The sequence below is a fragment of the Pagrus major genome, chromosome 18, assembly GCF_040436345.1.
Source record: "Pagrus major chromosome 18, Pma_NU_1.0".
NCBI classification, from domain to species: Eukaryota; Metazoa; Chordata; class Actinopteri; order Spariformes; family Sparidae; genus Pagrus; species Pagrus major.
The window spans coordinates 14,657,890-14,677,175 of NC_133232.1; the positions used below are offsets into that span (position 1 = coordinate 14,657,890).

Below are 19,286 nucleotides of genomic sequence, written 5' to 3' on the forward strand. Positions count from 1 at the left end.
TCTGATTGTCAAGCAAGTCACATAGCGGTCAAATAATGTTTGGGCAGTGTAGTGCATTGGATTTAAAATAAAAATACAGTATACAACAAAAGTAAGTATACCCCTGTGCATTATCACTAAAATGTTAAATAATTCAAAATTGTATCATCTTACAATAATTGTAGCATTTTAGGGTGAAGGGTATGGTATTTTATCTTATTTGTAATTAAAAAACAACAGGTTAAATAGACTAAATTGAAAATACAGACCTCAAAGTACAACCTCAATGCAACAAAAGTGAGTACACCTTTGACCACTGAAACAAAAATGAGTACATCTGTGACTTCAAATTAAGACTAATTGCCTGAACAAGGTTATAAAATAACCCGTGAATGCCACAATTTTCTCAGTTTTGGCCTGGGTTGTGTCTAATGCAACATGACTCCACATGGTAAGGAATTGCCTGAACATGCAGGTTAGGTTAATTGGTGAATCTAAATTGCCTGTAGGTGTGAGTCTGAATGGTTGTCTGTCTCCATGTGTCATCCCTGTGATTGACTGGCGACCTGTCCAGGGTGTTCCCTCAGCTGTCAGCTGGATGGATGGATCTAAGGGTGTTTACATTACATCAGACAAACTACTTAGCCCTTTTTACACAAATCCAAATGGATAAAATTTGCTACGATCAATAACATCTCTAAACACCATTACAGCTTCAAGTCCAGACTTGAACGTCATATAAATTTCATTTGAAATCTGGTGTGCTTAACTATTAACTATTGAATGAGGTTTTTAACTACTGTTGTGGTTGGTTTTAAGCGCTTACCTTTTATCAGCTGTAGGTGTTGGGAGCTGCTCTATAATTTCATTGACTTGAACAATGAGAATAAAGCTGATTCTGAATACAGAACCAAATCAATGAAAAATATGTTACTGTCAGTGTACAGAATTAAAACGATGTTCTAAACATACTGTAATTCAGAAAATGATTTCAATCTGCTGTTAAGTCTTGCAGGCAGTTGTACAAGTTTTATGCTATATTTTGAGGTATCAATACCTGATGATTCCATATCTCATTGTAAATAGTACAGTGGCAGCATAGTACTCCAAACAGTTACGAACAATGTGATTAGGTATACTTTCTGTCTTACAGTGGGGCGAAGTGGAAAAACTCCTGGGAGCCAAAAGAAAATATTGCCAGTGTCTTGTAGAGACTCTCCACCTTCCTCTGGTTCCCTCCCATGGCAAGCACAGTTATCATATCTGCTCTGCCTGTAAAAATAAAACAGAAAGATGCAAATTCAAACCAATTTTAAAATCTGGTACTGTGTCAAAGCATATAATTTTTATACCAACCTGACTTGGTCATGTATTTTGTAGTCAGAGCTGCCCTTGAGAGGAAGCTATTGACCTGTTCCACCTCCTCGCCAACAGTATTTCCTGCACCATCCTGGCTTCTGCCACCCCACCTCACCTGCTCCAAAACATAACAATAAGATCAAGACATTCAGCATTAGAATCATATTTCTTAGACTGTGCATTCTCAGTTCAATTTAGTGTCATGAGCAAATTCAGAAAGTCTAAAATGTTCTGGGGTAGAATTAGGCTCTTTACCACGATGCCTGCAAAGCTATCACAACTGCTGTTGGTTGAAGCTTTAGCCTCTGTTCAATGAGTATTTCTATATTATAGATATTTAAATTACAGATCCATTTCATGGGTTTTGGAAGTCTATCCTGCAGACGGCCCTGCTGTACAGTTTGCTCACCAATTGTAACAGTTACAAGAACCTTTACAAGTACATAACAGGGTTGCATATAACGTACTAAATGATTTCACTAATGTGGACTACCGTTTCTGAAACACCTGTACCTGAAGAGATAAAAAAGCAAGCTCAATGTTTCCTGTGCAAGAGACTGTAGGGATATGTTCCTCAAAAACATCCTGTGACACATACACATTTAACTTGCACACTGTACCTCACATTTGCCAGTGTGAGCCTTGGCATGCATTACAGAGAGAATTGCTTCATCACTGTGAGTGGTTGGAGCTCAGGCAACTTCTCTGCCATCTTCGTCAAATAGGGCCAATACCTGTAATGGGAAAACCACTTAATATTTGGGGTGCCTGATAGCATAATGGTGAGGAGAAAAACCAGGACCTAGGAAGTCACCAGTACAATCCCAGTAACCAATCAAAGAACAACATGTAGCCAAATGAATGCTAATGTTGCCTTATATCTGCTGGATGTGCAAGTAGTAAACAGATAACAATTTAGCCATAATAGCTGAAATGTGTAATTTTTAGCTAGTCGGGTTGTTGTGCCTCTATGTGGCCTAAAAATACTGATTAAGACAACTTAAAACATCAGTGGCCATGGTTATGACTACCTGCAAGTAATGTCCATACAAAAGAATGTTGTATTAGCAGCTTGAGCCAGCTCCTTCTGCAGGAACATGGGGTAGGCATATATTTCACCACGGTAGTGATTTAAGCCTTGCAGCAAGATTCCATGTCTGCACACAGCTATTTCCAGGCCCTCCTCATCCACCTTGGCCCTGGACTTCTGTGATGTTTCTCTGCCTGCTGTAAATGTTGCCAGCCCACAGACATCATGACCAGTCTTCTGAGAGTAGATACAATCTGTTACATGTAGCCCTGGGACAAGTAAAAATAATAATGGTTAGAGGGTTGAATAAATACTTACACTCATCATCTGACTTCTGACTTGGTCAACAAAGGCAGAAACTTTGGCATCTTGTGCGATGAACAGTCCATCAAAAAGAGATGGTTCATCTGTCCTGTTAAATTAGAAGAATTTGTTTTACAGCATAATCACACATCCATAAAGGTTTTATTGTTTAGTTAATAAGTCACCAATGTATTTTAAATGATTTTATTACCATCTGGAGATATAGCCAGCATGTCTGGTGTGCATGCTGGGCATTTAAAGGGCTCCACCAGGCACAGATCTTCTTTCTTAAAGTTGCAGAAGGCAAACTCTCGAAAGACTCTGTGGAAGGTATCGCCACAAATATTACCTGTCTGGGAACAAGGATGGTATTAATTTAAAGTTTGGAATTCAAATATTTTTCTAATGAAAAGAGAGTTCTTACTCGTCCTGTGCAAAGGGATTGATGTTCAAGCATTTTGAGAAATGCTTGTTGGGATATAGCTGGGCTGGCCAACTTCATCTGCTCAAATGATGTGAACACATCAAACTTGAACAGCATTTGGCATTTGGTAAGAACAAGGTGAGGACAGGATTGGCTAAGGACTACAGACATACCAACAGAGATGAGAGAATAAAGGATGCTTCACGGCCCCACAAACAAACGTGGTCTGCCGGTATTTGTGCAGACAACCAACTATGAATGATTTTTAGAACTAACACCACTCTTTTTCTTCTCTGACTTTTAACTGTATATAGAATGAATGTTTTAACATGTTATAATCCAACACATTTTAAACATATTTACACTTCATGAACTGTCATTTCTTAACAACATTAACATTTTAATGTCTGCATATAAATGAATGAAAATAAGGGCCACAGGGCTACAAAGAGATAAACACAATGAGAGACAAAGCAAAAGCTATGAGAGACAAGGAAATTAGTGTAACAGAGAGAAGGAATAAGAAACTGGCTCTTAAAAGAACTGTTGGATTTAAAATATTTCAATGCTAATAGAAAAGTGGTTTGACGTTCAAAGACCTGAAAAACAAAAAACAAAACAGATGAGCTAAGATTAGTTGTGTAACCATGTATTTTACTTGTTGCAACTGAAATAAACATTTATATTTAACATTGGTCCAGTAGATCGCCCCAGCCAGCAGCAGTGAAACGGGCTGCATGGCTGCAAATTAACGTTAATCCTTTTGGGCAACTGCATACGATCTAAGCACGTCCACTAAAAGTGCTTATTTTTGCCAGACAGGCTCAGATTGTTCAGAAGTGTCTGATAACACTATGGAAGGATCCCTACAGAGACAGACCTTTTTGATAAAGAGTAAGATCCGTTTTGTTTAACCAGAAACAGCCTTTCTGTCACGCTCGCCACCAGACTCCATTGACAAAAACAGTAATTTTACCTCGCAGGAGACGAGAGCTGCTGGTCTACTGCTGCCTCAATCGGTTAGTTTGTTTGTGTTATTGTGTGACGAACTAACCCTTTAAAACACCAACGTCATTGTTATTATGTGACTTTGGTGTTTTAAAGGGTTTTGTTCGGTTAGTTAGCACCGGAGCAACTCCTGTGTTGTGCGCGATAAAATTACTGTTTTTGTCAATGCCTGTAGTGGCATTAGTAACTGATATGTAACTAAAACAACACACTGAACTAACTTAGTTACACATGAAATGCAGACAATCACCACGATTACTTAAAATAAACATGTCAAAATAAAATAAAATACGCAAACTTGCCGGACTTAGCAGGGATACAACCTTCAGTGAAATGAGTGGGCCACTCCCCCTCTTTTGGCGCATCGCATTTTGATTGGTAACGAAGGTCAAAGGTCATATGATGACGACACACCCGAGACTCCAGATTGTCGTTATTAACACGACCACTAGAGGTCGCTTAACTTTAAAACGTAACTGTAGGTCGTGATGAGCTGCTTGTACAAACGACCTATGGGGTCGCTTTTTGGGGGAGGACAGTCTGCATTTTGTTTAGGCCACGCCCAGGCTTGTTTTTCTGTATGTGGGGTTTGGAGTTCATTCCTCCATGACTGAAGAAAATTAGAGGTCGTGTTAGTCTCAATTAAAGTTGCCAAAAAGGGCTAAAGAGTATTACTGCCTCCGTCGGGTTATTCCCCGAGTGCAGCGCTAGTGAAGCTGCAAAGCTCAACAGGTTTTGGGCCCAGGAGCAACTCGGGAAAGAGTTTTGGATGTTTAATCGCCGGTAGAAAGTCGTGACGGACAGCGTGCTAACGGCTAACAGATAGCATTATGGAGTCACGAGGAACAAGCAGGCTGCCTCGACTCATGTTCGACGGAGATGAAATCCAGTATGAACTGTGGGAGACTAAAGTGCTGGGACATTTGCATTTATTAGGATTAAAGAATACGGTTCTGAGAGAACCCAACATCCAAAATGAGGTAGCGGCAGACGGTACGCTGATGCGTACGCCGACTTGATTCAACTTTTGGATGATAAGAGCCTCTCCTTAATTATGAGAGATGCACCTGACAATGCAAGAAAAGCACTGAAAATATTGAGGGAATACTGTGCCGGGAAGGAGAAAGCCCCGCATTATCAACCTGTACACCATGTTGACATCGCTTCAGAAGACGAGCAGCGAGACGGTTACAGACTATATCATCAGGGCAGAGACCGCCATTACGGCGCTGCGGACCGCAGGTGAAACATTGGGAGATGGTCTGCTGATTGCTATGGTTTTACAAGGGCTGCCTGAAAGTTTTAAGCCATTTGCAATACATGTAGGACATAATGAGGACAATATAACATTTGCAGAATTCAAAACAAAGCTGCGTAGTTTTGAAGCAGAGAAGCTAACCGCAGCCGAGTCCAGTGACAATGTGATGAGGACTGTGGCGCCAAGTCAAGTGCACGGCACAGGAGCAATGAAGATGCAGACATTGTATGTTTCAAGTGTGGCATGAAGGGTCACCGAGCGAAAGCATGTCGGTGAAAGACATGGTGCAGTCATTGTAACAGTGACACCCACAACGATGCCACTTGTAGACGTAAAGGTAAACAAGATGGAGCAAGGAAAGTCGCAGATGAGAGCGGCAACTGATCTGGAGCAGCAGCAGCGGATTATGCCTTCAGGATCAAGGACGCAGACATCGGGGTTCAGCAGCAGCCAGCGCGCAACATCCAGGAGAAGGGCTTGATGGTTGACACTGGAGCTACTTCCCACATCGTTACCGATAAAGTCAAGTTTAAAGGCTTTGACGACACGTTCAAGCCGGAGACGCACTGTGTGGAGTCGGCAGATGGCACCCTGTGCAAAGGTGTGGCTCAATGCAAGGGGAATGCAGAGGTAGACAGTACGGGACAACGACGTAGAGCAACGCTGAGAGACGCATTGTTTATACCGTCTTACCCCCAAGACATTTTTCGGTGAAGTCAGCCACCGCGTTCGGAGCAACGGTCACATTTAAACAAGGACAGGACATGTTGACACATAAAGACGGTACCAGGTTTAACATTCATGTGTATGGCAAGTTGTATTATTTGCACACTGAGATTGAGGAGAGTGATAAGTGTAATACTTATCACGACATGCAGACGTGACATGAAATATTAGGCCACTGCAACTATGAGGATGTACAAAGATTACAAAATGTGGTTAATGGTATGCAGATTAAGGGGAAGACTATTAAGCCTGATGAAGAGTGTGAGGTATGTATTCAGGGAAAGTTTGTTCAAACCCGAAGTAGAGACCCTGATACAAGAGCAGAGGCTCCCTTACAGATGGTGCACACAGACCTAGCAGGTCCAGTAGCTAATGAGTCTATTGATGGGGACAAATATGTGCAGTCATTCACTGATGATTATTCTAAAGCAGTGTTTGTATACTTTCTTAAGACAAAGAGCGATACGGTGCAGGCAGCTGAAAAGTTCCTAGCAGATACTGCCCCTTATGGAAAGATAAAGTGTATCAGATCTGAACACGGCACAGAGTTTATGTGCAGGGATTTCCAGACCCTGTTAAGGAATAGTGATGGTATACTCGATTCCTTTTACTGACTCAAGTTTGTATGAGTCACTCACTAAAGTGAATCGGGTTTTCGAGTCACTTGAGTCACTTGAGTCACTTGAGTCAGTCACCCAGAGTGTGCGCCATGGAATGCGAGTTACTCAGGTAAGGGAGGGGCTCTATGAGCTGGGAGGGAGAGCGAGTGAGCTGGAGCTACTGGGTCAGTCAATTGTTCCTTTTCTGTATCAGCCTGTGATACAGCTCAGCTCGGGGCAGAAAGGAGAGGAGACAGGGGAGTTGAGTTGAAATAATGACCAGAGCCGTTGCTTCAGCCACGGAGCTAATACAGCAATTAGCTTGATACATTTACGCAATTGCAGTTAGAATAACAGTTGTATGGCATGTTTCCTCTTTGTAGTTAGCTGACGGTAGCAGCGGTGAGTCAGTGAACAAGTTAATGGCGACAATGACTCGTAACTCCCGAGTCAGTAAAAAGAATCTCGAGTTTTGAACAATTCGTTCATGACTCGCACATCACTATTAAGGAAGAATGGTATCGAGCAGGAGACATCAGCCCCGTATTCACCTCACCAAAACGGTACCGCTGAGAGGGGCTGGCGTACTCTTTTTGTAATGGGCAGATGTATGCTAATTGAAAGTCAGCTACCCAAATGTCTCTGGAACTATGCTGTTCAAACGGCGGCCATAGTACGCAACAGATGCTTTAATAAGCGAACAGGGAAGACCCCTTACCAGATGCTGACAGATAAAAAGCCACATTTGTCCAAAATGCAGACATTTGGATCTGTACGTTATACTTACAAACAGAACAAGAGAAAGCTTGATTCCAGATGTGACCAGGGACTTTTTGTCGGTTATGACAAGAACAGCCCCGCTTGTTTGGTTTATCATCCTGAGAAGATTCAAAAACACAGACTTGTTAAATTTGTGAACAAGATCAACGGTGATTTTTACAAGTATTCTGTATAAAACACTCTTCTTGAAGCAATGAGGTTGTTGAGTATTACAGACATTTATAATAAAAAGATTTGTTAAACAAATGTGGTCAAAGGCAGGAAACTGAAGACTGAGAAGGACCCTACTCGTACAGTCGTGGACCTCCAGGCAGCCTCTCCGCCTCTATTTCTCAACTACTAATGACATCAATGCAAGCTCTAAGTGTATCAGTACATGCTACAGATGTGTTGTCTGCCTTGGCTTTATTGTATTTTTTGTGTTGCGTTTGACTTATCAGCTTTATTTTATACGTTGTACAGCTGTATCTTTCTGCAGTTATGTTTTGCCATCTAGAAATGATCATTTATGTTGTATTTTATTTACAATCAATGATTTACTGCAGTAGTTGATTTACTGATTTGAACCAATTAACGTTTTTTGCACGTTAAAGAGATGCATGCTGTTGACTAAAGCAATAGATTTCTATGAATGTATTCTTTAAGTTAAAGCAATCGTGTAAGGAAAATGTGTTTTGTTAAAATAATTTGTATATCTTGTAATTTGCTGGTTGACAGAAAATCTATACGTGCCTGCTGGGAAAAATATGCTTACTCTCAACACGTACAAACATTTTATACTAACAGTTTATAACACTTACTGCCCTTACTTCAAACTCTTGTCCAAGTGTAACCCTATAGCAGTATGACCTTTTTCAAGTGTTAACTTTTAAATCAGTTGTTGTTAATGAGAGCCATATGTAAATCTTATCACATTATTGGTATTTCAGCGCACAAATGGCAGCTTTATACATCCATTAATCCGATCTGACTTTTATCAACACGTCACCCAGTTTAAAACCTGTGTTGCAGTAGTCTTTTGTTTTATAAAGAGTGAACATCTGAGGATTATTGCTGAGGCAGCAGATGTAGCAACAATGCCTTGAGTACCATATTTGCAACTCCTGTATCTCAATGCCAAAATGCACATTTGTGCAGTGGAAAGACTTGACCACTAAAAGATTCAAATTACTCGGGTCAGTCTGTGACAGAATATGCTGGCAGAGACATTTAATGCTAATTTGAACTCATACTTAAATGGTGCAATTAATTCTTTCTTGTTTTCATTTGCGTGACTCTCCAGTGTGTCAATGTGTTCACACAGTTCAGTTGTTTACTGTTAATTAGACCTGGCTTTGTTTTGTTTTTCTGACATCGCGAGAAGGAAAATATGAAGTCACAGTGTTTATGCTGAAGACAGGGGTATCAAAATTCTTGATGCAACATTTAGTGAAATGAATGTATTGCTGATCTGTTCATACTGTACACAGAAATCCAAAGGGAATCAAAGATTATATGTTTTGGGAATGCAAATCACTTTCATAGCCTTTCACTTGAGATTATTTGTGTTGTTTGATAAAGATTATTTATATTTGATGAATGGACTCGTCTGTTTTCCTTTGTGTTTTAAACACCAGCACCGGGCCTTCATTCTAGTAGTAGGTATCTGGATTATTGTGAAGTTCCTGGTTATTTGGCTCGTATTGATACTGTGGTCTTTAAAATACAGCATGCATTGAAATTGAGGACATATGGGTCCATAAAAAACTTTATTGTGCAGAACATCTTACACATCAAAACTCCACATCAGGTCCAGGGGAAGAGAGCAGGGTGAGAATATCTACTGCTGCAAGAGACAAACACAAAAACAGACAGGGGGGTAAGACACGTTATATGTGGTGTTCTAAGTAAATGCAGTGATGTGTGTGCGTGGATGTGTGTGTTTCACCTTGGCTTTCTGCTTCTGGACAGGCAGGCGGAGTTTAAACTCTGCTGGGAGCTCGTCCTCAGAGTACAGTCTGTCTGAGAAATACACTCTCCTTATTCGACAGTTAGCGTGGATCTGAGAGGAAAACAGCAGGTCAGACATTAGCAACTGAAAGAGAATACAGTCAGGGTTGTAGCTGGTTTCTAATCTGTCTCTGTGCACTGACCTGTACACGCAGCGTCTCAAGGTAATTGGTTCCATAGGCTCTCCTGGTGAAGTCCGACAGGTCGAACTGAATCTGGTTCCAGCCGTCGTCCAGCTTCATTGGCATGGTGCAGAGCAACGGGTCCACTCGCGTCGTGCTTCGGTAGGTGCTCAACCGAAACCGCCGGCGAATGTTTTTATCATCCAGCACCTGAAAGTTTAAAGATGGGAGAATATGTCCACTTTACTTGTTTATACCACCAAAACATGGAACAGGTCGGTATCTGTGAGAGTGAATATACCTACCTCGACTTCATAGGTGAAATACTTCTTCACATTCTTGACGATCAGAACAAGAATGGGAAGCTTGATGCCCAGTGTCTTCTTGGGGTCTGCAGGACATGCTATGTAGGTGGTACTACAGAGACGAGAAGAGATGAGGGTGCTTTAATGAGTTGCCCTGAGCTGAAGAATCAGTTCAACAGACACAAACTCACCAGACGTTTGCCCCCTCGACCTCCAACACCTGGGAGCGGATGTCATCGTCTGTGACTCTCTGGATGTGACCATTCCTCGCCTGTGTATATAGGCTGCGCAGTCAATGGAAATATAGTTAGTTAGCTTTAGCACGGCCAGCTAAGGAAGCTTGATAAGCTTCATAGCATCCACTCTGAATCGCTGCTTACCTTTTCATCCCATATCTGAAGCGGTTTGCTGCCGATGCTGTAGAAAATACACAAGAATCTGCCTTGAAATGTGTTTTTAAACATCTTCTCTGAGTTATGTTCGTCCACGATCGCTTTACACTTGTGTTTAGTACAATGTAGAGGTTAGCAACAGATTTAGTTAGTAAACACTGTTTACTTACTAAATCTGTTGCTAACCTCTTCACTATTTTGTGTTGCTAAGGAACAGAATATTTAAGCGGTTCCATGGTGGTTGTTAGGTGACGCAGCTTGTATTTCACGAAGACCCGCCCCCTTCTAAGCTTCTGATTGGCTGCTCTTCTAACCCCAACAAGAGCAACCAATCAAGCCAATTAGAGGCAGATTAGGGCGGGTCTTCGCGGAATGAGTTTAATAATAAAACCCAAATCTTCAATATGAGGGCTCATTTAGTGGTTTTGACTAAATGAATCCCAATGATTATTATAAATGAGCTATTTTCACATTCATTTTATGTATGATAATAACAAGCCAAGATAATAGAGTTGATCCAACTTCCAAAATATCCTACAAGTAATTTAGGATTCATGCCCAGCACTGACAATCAAGCCAGCCCAAAGCACTAGTCTTAGTCATGAAGTCCTCTAACCAAAATATTGAATATATCTCAGCTTCCTCCTATTTATCAGAACTCCTTCCCCCCACTAAATGCCACTAAAGTGTCAAGTGGGACCTCCTTCCTCTCTGTCTCCAGCACTTTAAACAAGCCGGACCAGGATAGATCTGACAAAGGTTTCAAATGTTTGAACAAGCCAAGAAAGTTTTAATCAAACATTAACCAGGCACTCTGTAAAATGACATCACCAGCGATGCAACATAAATCAAAAGTCCCTTATTACTTTCATAAGAAACCAAGATGAATTCATCTGCTAGTAGTCAGGCGAGGTCTGTGCTACAGCAGTTTGTTTGGCATTTTGACACACACTAAAACACACACACACACACTAAAACACACACACACACACACACACATTGGAGTGGTGGCCATCTCTCTGGTTGTTTATGTCACCGTGGTTTATGGGGGACAGCTGATCTCTAGACCAGAAGACTGGGGACACGGTTTACTTGACACTCATGCTACCGGTGGTGTATATAATTATAGTTACACAAATTTATATTATTGATTAATTTCTGTACACAAAGAAATGATCATGTAAATGGTTTTAATGAGTCTCACTTTAAGACTTAAATGGGAATAAAAACATAATTATTTCTATTGATACAATTAGTTGTGTTAAGTTGTGTAGCTGTGTAGTTGTGTTAGTTGTGACTTTAATAGTCACTTGCACTTTGTAGTTAAATAAAAATGAACCATTACACTTCTAATAACATGGCCTGCAGCAAACACAACCTTTGAAAATGTTTTTATTTCTTGTTTTATTTAGTCAAAACCACTAAATGAGCCCTCATATTGAAGATTTGGGTTTTATTATTAAACTCATTCCGCGAAGACCAGCCCTAATCTGTCTCTAATTGGCTTGATTGGTTGCTCTTGTTGGGGTTAGAAGAGCAGCCAATCAGAAGCTTAGAAGGGGGCGGGTCTTCGTGAAATACAAGCTGCGTCACCTAACAACCACCATGGAACCGCTTAAATATTCCGTTCCTTAGCAACACAAAATAATGAAGAGGTTAGCAACAGATTTAGTAAGTAAACAGTGTTTACTAACTAAATCTGTTGCTAACCTCTACATTGTACTAAACACAAGTGTAAAGCGATCGTGGACGAACATAACTCAGAGAAGATGTTTAAAAACACATTTCAAGGCAGATTCTTGTGTATTTTCTACAGCATCGGCAGCAAACCGCTTCAGATATGGGATGAAAAGGTAAGCAGCGATTCAGAGTGGATGCTATGAAGCTTATCAAGCTTCCTTAGCTGGCCGTGCTAAAGCTAACTAACTATATTTCCATTGACTGCGCAGCCTTTATATACATCATTTTCTGTGTGTACACAGGCGAGGAATGGTCACATCCAGAGAGTCACAGACGATGACATCCGCTCCCAGGTGTTGGAGGTCGAGGGGGCAAACGTCTGGTGAGTTTGTGTCTGTTGAACTGATTCTTCAGCTCAGGGCAACTCATTAAAGCACCCTCATCTCTTCTCGTCTCTGTAGTACCACCTACATAGCATGTCCTGCAGACCCCAAGAAGACACTGGGCATCAAGCTTCCCATTCTTGTTCTGATCGTCAAGAATGTGAAGAAGTATTTCACCTATGAAGTCGAGGTAGGTATATTCACTCTCACAGATACCGACCTGTTCCATGTTTTGGTGGTATAAACAAGTAAAGTGGACATATTCTCCCATCTTTAAACTTTCAGGTGCTGGATGATAAAAACATTCGCCGGCGGTTTCGGTTGAGCACCTACCGAAGCACGACGCGAGTGGACCCGTTGCTCTGCACCATGCCAATGAAGCTGGACGACGGCTGGAACCAGATTCAGTTCGACCTGTCGGACTTCACCAGGAGAGCCTATGGAACCAATTACCTTGAGACGCTGCGTGTACAGGTCAGTGCACAGAGACAGATTAGAAACCAGCTACAACCCTGACTGTATTCTCTTTCAGTTGCTAATGTCTGACCTGCTGTTTTCCTCTCAGATCCACGCTAACTGTCGAATAAGGAGAGTGTATTTCTCAGACAGACTGTACTCTGAGGACGAGCTCCCAGCAGAGTTTAAACTCCGCCTGCCTGTCCAGAAGCAGAAAGCCAAGGTGAAACACACACATCCACGCACACACATCACTGCATTTACTTAGAACACCACATATAACGTGTCTTACCCCCCTGTCTGTTTTTGTGTTTGTCTCTTGCAGCAGTAGATATTCTCACCCTGCTCTCTTCCCCTGGACCTGATGTGGAGTTTTGATGTGTAAGATGTTCTGCACAATAAAGTTTTTTATGGACCCATATGTCCTCAATTTCAATGCATGCTGTATTTTAAAGACCACAGTATCAATACGAGCCAAATAACCAGGAACTTCACAATAATCCAGATACCTACTACTAGAATGAAGGCCCAGTGCTGGTGTTTAAAACACAAAGAAAAACAGACGAGTCCATTCATCAAATATAAATAATCTTTATCAAACAACACAAATAATCTCAAGTGAAAGGCTATGAAAGTGATTTGCATTCCCAAAACATATAATCTTTGATTCCCTTTGGATTTCTGTGTACAGTATGAACAGATCAGCAATACATTCATTTCACTAAATGTTGCATCAAGCAATCATCCACCAACAAAATGAACTTAAATGACATAAAGCTGCATCTTCAACTCATTTTCCAAATGCAGTGAGTGCAAGGGTTTTAGGAGAACAAGATAACATGAAAAACGAACTGGGAAGAATTTTGATACCCCTGTCTTAAGCATAAACACTGTGACTTCATATTTTCCTTCTCGCGATGTCAGAAAAACAAAACAAACAGTACACAACTGAACTGTGTGAACACATTGACACACTGGAGAGTCACGCAAATGAAAACAAGAAAGAATTAATTGCACCATTTAAGTATGAGTTCAAATTAGCATTAAATGTCTCTGCCAGCATATTCTGTCACAGACTGACCCGAGTAATTTGAATCTTTTAGTGGTCAAGTCTTTCCACTGCACAAATGTGCGTTTTGGCATTGAGATACAGGAGTTGCAAATATGGTACTCAAGGCATTGTTGCTACATCTGCTGCCTCAGCAATAATCCTCAGATGTTCACTCTTTATAAAACAAAAGACTACTGCAACACAGGTTTTAAACTGGGTGACGTGTTGATAAAAGTCAGATCGGATTAATGGATGTATAAAGCTGCCATTTGTGCGATGAAATACCAATAATGTGATAAGATTTACATATGGCTCTCATTAACAACAACTGATTTAAAAGTTAACACTTGAAAAAGGTCATACTGCTATAGGGTTACACTTGGACAAGAGTTTGAAGTTAGGGCAGTAAGTGTTATAAACTGTTAGTATAAAATGTTTGTACGTGTTGAGAGTAAGCATATTTTTCCCAGCAGGCACGTATAAATTTCAATAAGGATCGTCAGATCGTCATCGGGAAAGAAAAGAGGACATATATTAAAAGAAAAAACCCTGAAAAGGCTCCAATTTAACATTTTCAGTCAGCTGTCATCATTTATTTGGAAAGCATATTAAAGCATAACAAATAAAACAAAAGGACATCTTTCTATAATAACTTTGATACGGCAAAATCAATATTGGCAACAGTGTCAGGCTGTAATAGCTTTCAATTCAGGACTCTTCAGAATTTAAGAATTTAGATAGTGAAAAATGTGGCCTGAAACTGCTGTTTGAAACTCTCATTATCACCACTGCAGCTGCTGTTTCTCTTTGAAACAACCCTCATATAACAAACTGTCAACCAACAAATTACAAGATATACAAATTATTTTAACAAAACACATTTTCCTTACACGATTGCTTTAACTTAAAGAATACATTCATAGAAATCTATTGCTTTAGTCAACAGCATGCATCTCTTTAACGTGCAAAAAACGTTCATTGGTTCAAATCAGTAAATCAACTACTGCAGTAAATCATTGATTGTAAATAAAATACAACATAAATGATCATTTCTAGATGGCAAAACATAACTGCAGAAAGATACAGCTGTACAACGTATAAAATAAAGCTGATAAGTCAAACGCAACACAAAAAATACAATAAAGCCAAGGCAGACAACACATCTGTAGCATGTACTGATACACTTAGAGCTTGCAGGGTCCTTCCTCTTCAGTTTCCTGCCTTTGACCACATTTGTTTAACAAATCTTTTTATTATAAATGTCTGTAATACTCAACAACCTCATTGCTTCAAGAAGAGTGTTTTATACAGAATACTTAAAAATAATTTTTTACTGTGGTCAATGTTAACACCTCGAGACATCCTACATTGGAAATTGGAATTTTTAAGCCTTAGCTTGGAGAAACAAACTGTTAATCTGGCTTCATAATAGCACTGTTGCCTTTGGACACAAGTAAAAAGTGACTTTTCAACCACAGAAAATAGAAACAGCATTTTCATATTGGCTCCACAGAGGCAGGATTCTGTCCTGGCTACTGCTCGCTCGGCAGCGGTTCACATTTGTTTCCAAAACTCGAGCAGTGCCCGGTTACAAACACTGTTTCCACTTTAAAAGCACTTCAATATATTCAAAAGTTCAATAACTTTTTGTTAACGGTCAGGCGGAAAATGTTATTAAATGTACCAAACCTTTGTTTGAACTCATGAATCATCACCCACTGATATTGGCTACTTGAGGAAACCTCATCACCGCACATTTACTTTAGATAAAATCATTCATCTAGCATATCTAACAATGATAGATCAGTTTCAATTAATAGAGATCAAAGTGCTATTACACTCTAAGTTTAGGATCCGATGCTAGATAGAGATATTAAGACAGCTGTAGATACAGAGGTTTGCCTAAAGTTGCCTTTGTCCTAATAAAGTGGAATACCCCTTTAAACCGAGCACTCCTCCTGTTGTTAGAACTCATTGAGTTGTCCTGCAGGCTGGTGTTTGTGTGTGTGTCTGTGTGTGTGTGTGTGTGTGTGTGTGTGTGTGTGTGTGTGTGTGTGTGTGTGTGTGTGTGTGTGTGTGCGCATGTATGTGTGTATACAACATGACTTGCACATGTTTATGTGTGTGACTGTGTGTGTCTGTGTGTGTGTCTGTGTGTGTGTGTGTGTGTATGTGCGCATGTATGTGTGTATACAACATGACTTGCACATGTTTATGTGTGTGACTGTGGAAGCTTTTATGCATTTGTCCAGTAGTCAAGTCAAGTGAAGCTTTATTTATATAGCACCTTTAGCCAAGGCGCTTTACAATTAAAAACAATTACAGTTACAATTACATACATCAGATAAAAGCACAATAAAACACAATAAAACAATAAAATAAACAATAAAATAAACAATAAAATAAAATATAAGAAACAATAAGAACTGTCATGATAAAACAATCAGTCAGTTAGGAGTGTTAAAAGCCAGGGAGAAGAGGTGGGTTTTGAGCAGGGATTTCAAATTTTCTACATTTGGAGCTGTTCTAATGCAGAGTGGCAAGTTGTTCCAAAGTTTTGGAGCAGCGACCGCGAAGGCTCGATCACCTCTTGTTTTTAGCCTAGATTTTGGTATGCTGAGGAGGAATTGGTCGGCTGACCGTGATGTTCTACATGGAGTGTGGGCAACAAGCAGGTCACCTAGATAAGGGGGAGCCAAGCCATTCATGGCCTTGAAAGTCAATAATAAAATTTTAAAACTTATCCTCTGGCAAACAGGAAGCCAGTGGAGAGACCTCAACACTGGAGTTATGTGCTCAGTTTTTCTGGTGCCTGTTAAAAGGCGAGCGGCCGCATTTTGGACCAGCTGGAGACGCTGGATAGAGGACTGGTCTAGGCCCACATACAGAGCGTTGCAGTAGTCCAGCCAGTTTGTAATAAAAGCATGTACCACTTTTTCTAAGTCACTCGGGGGAAGGTAGGCTTTTATTTTGCTTATTAATCTCAATTAGAAGAAGCTTGAGCTGACCATCGATGAAATTTGTTTTCCAAATTTAAAAGAACTATCAAGGTGCACTCCCAGACTTTTCACGGAATTGAGCATATTTGAGGAGATAGGCCCAGGGATAGGTTCATCCCCCAATGGCAGTGGGGAGCCAAACACAATTACTTCTGTCTTGCTCTCATTTAATTTTAAAAAGTTTGAGGACAGCCAAAACTTAATTTCATCCAGACAATCAAGCAGAGGTTGCAATGCACCTTTGCTTTTGATTTTTAAGGGCATGTATATCTGAACATCATCAGCAAAGCAGTGGAACGAGACATTGTGCTTTTCAAATATAGAACCTAGGGGCAACATATATAATGAAAATAGGGTGGGGCCCAGAACCGAACCCTGGGGGACACCACATAGGAGCGGAGCATGTCCAGATGAGTAATCTCCCAGGCGAATTGAAAAAGTCCTGGTAGGAGTTAAACCATTTTAGAGCAGTACCCCTGATCCCAACATAGCTCTCCAAGCGGGACAGGAGGATATTGTGGTCGATTGTGTCGAAAGCAGCCGTTAAGTTGAGGAGAACAAGGACTGCCGAGTGACCGGAGTCGACTGTTAAGATGAAATCATTAAAAATCTTTAAAAGAGCTGTCTCAGTGCTATGAAGCTGTTTAAAACCAGATTGAAATTTTTCATGGATACCATGTTGAGCTAAAAAATCTTGAAGCCGCGATGAAACAACTTTCTCCATGACTTTGGACAGAAAGGGCAATTTGGAAATGGGCCTAAAGTTGGAGAGTACAGTGGGATCGAGATTTTTGTTTTTTAACAGGGGTTCTACAACAGCATGTTTAAAATGAGCAGGAACACAACCAGATACAAGACACATATTTATCAGTGAAAGGATTGATGTCCCCACAGTGTCGAAAACCTCCTTCAACAGGCGAGAGGGAATGTTATCAGAAGGGCAGTTAGAAGGGCGGAGATGATGGACAACTCCCTGTAGAGCTGCCAGTGAGATGGGCTCAAAATAATCCAACACTGCTGGGCACATAGATACCATATGAGGGTCAAGATCAGTGGAACTGGCCAACGAGGATCTGAGGACAGATATTTTCTCAGCAAAAAATCTTAAGAATCTATCACAGAGGATGGACGAAGGTGTGACTGTGGCTGCGTCGCATGGATTGGCCAAAGAATTAAAGGCACTGAACAATACCTGTGGTCTATGACAGTTTTTGGAGATTAATTGAGAAATAAATGCAGTTTTTGCACTTCTAACAGCTTCTTGGTAGTCAGACAGACAACTCTGCAAAATCTCATACGACACTTGGAGCTTCTCCTTTTTCCATCTCCTCACGTCTCAAGAAGCGGGTATGGTTATTTAGCCATGGTTCTGAAGGTGCTTTTGAGTGTTTCCTTCTTAGAGGGGCAACAAGATCTAAAATGTTAGTGCAGGTACAATTGAAAAGATCCAAAAGACTATCAGCAAGAAGGTTTCAGTGTGTGCATCTAAGCTAAAGAGCACAGTGTCTTTAAAGGCAGCAGAGAATTTCGATGGGGTGTTGCTGGTTATAGCACGGCAGTGAAGTGCAGGAGGAGAGGGTTTTACAGAGCAGGCGACAGTTGTAGTGAACAGGACAGGCAGATGGTCTGATATACATGTGTCACAAATTTCATTAATAACGACAGAGACACCAAGGGACAGCACAAGGTCCAACGTGTGCCCCTTCTCGTGGGTGGGACCTGTCACTGCTTGAGTGAGGTTAAAGGAGTTAATTAAATCAATGAAATCTTTAACCATAGGTTTCTCCTCACAGCATACGTGGATATTAAAATCACCACAGATTAAAAGATGGTCATAGTCTAATACAATGCCGGATAAAAATTCGGAAAATTCCTTTATAAAATCCTTGTTAAATTTTGGTGGTCGATACACCACTGCACAGAGGACAGGGGACGGGCCATTTAGTTCAAACAGTAGCAGCTCAAAGCTAGAGTAATTAACAGGTGTAGCCAACTGGCACTGGAAGACAGATTTAAAAACAGCTGCCAGACCTCCACCTTTACCAGTGGTTCGAGGAGAGCTAAAGTAGGAGCAGTTAGGAGGGAGAAGTTCCGAAAAAGCTGAACACTCCCCAACTTGCAGCCATGTCTTGGTTAAGAACATGAAATCCAGAGTGTGGGATGTAAAGAAATTATTCAATATAAAAGTTTTATTTGATATGGATCTTGCATTAACCAGGACAATATTAAGGTCCATGTTATTCTGAGTTGGTGCATGGAGTAGAGGGCGAAGATTGGCTTGGTTAACACCGCGCTGCTGATTTGAGAAGCATCCAGCTCTGGACATTGACAGATTTGTAAAATTTGCAGATTTAATAGCCCTTGATTTACACCGAGAGTATCTGTTTGAAATGGTCGTTATATGATAATTATCTGGTGGAAGTGGCCACAAGGTGGGGCTAGT

The 19,286-nt window shown here is 40.7% G+C and overlaps 2 protein-coding genes across 2 annotated transcripts; one reads left to right on the forward strand and one right to left on the reverse strand.

The window, feature by feature from the left end:
- Positions 1-219: 219 nt before the first annotated feature.
- On the reverse strand, positions 220-10,346 carry LOC141013610 (cilia- and flagella-associated protein 20-like). The gene is made up of 6 exons (XM_073487392.1): positions 10,263-10,346; positions 10,074-10,153; positions 9,883-9,994; positions 9,599-9,787; positions 9,415-9,507; positions 220-566 (listed from the first exon to the last, which is right to left on the reverse strand). Exons 1-6 carry the CDS (start codon positions 10,344-10,346, stop codon positions 522-524), a joined length of 603 nt encoding a protein of 200 aa, XP_073343493.1. The 3' UTR covers positions 220-521.
- A 1,697-nt stretch (positions 10,347-12,043) lies between these two features.
- Positions 12,044-13,124, forward strand: LOC141012904 (cilia- and flagella-associated protein 20-like). The gene is made up of 6 exons (XM_073486452.1): positions 12,044-12,127; positions 12,257-12,336; positions 12,416-12,527; positions 12,623-12,811; positions 12,903-13,016; positions 13,119-13,124. Exons 1-6 carry the CDS (start codon positions 12,044-12,046, stop codon positions 13,122-13,124), a joined length of 585 nt encoding a protein of 194 aa, XP_073342553.1.
- Positions 13,125-19,286: the final 6,162 nt, after the last annotated feature.

Bases quoted from the DNA above. Each gene is read 5' to 3' on its own strand.
- LOC141013610 (XM_073487392.1), bottom strand. From the start codon at position 10,346: ATGTTTAAAAACACATTTCAAGGCAGATTCTTGTGTATTTTCTACAGC. The intron at 10,154-10,262 runs GTAAGCAGCGAT...CTATATACACAG, and splicing joins TTCAGATATGGGATGAAAAG to GCGAGGAATGGTCACATCCA. The intron at 567-9,414 runs GTCCAGAAGCAG...TCCAGCTGACAG, and splicing joins AGTTTAAACTCCGCCTGCCT to CTGAGGGAACACCCTGGACA.
- LOC141012904 (XM_073486452.1), top strand. From the start codon at position 12,044: ATGTTTAAAAACACATTTCAAGGCAGATTCTTGTGTATTTTCTACAGC. The intron at 12,528-12,622 runs GTAGGTATATTC...TTAAACTTTCAG, and splicing joins ATTTCACCTATGAAGTCGAG to GTGCTGGATGATAAAAACAT. The intron at 12,812-12,902 runs GTCAGTGCACAG...TTTTCCTCTCAG, and splicing joins TTGAGACGCTGCGTGTACAG to ATCCACGCTAACTGTCGAAT.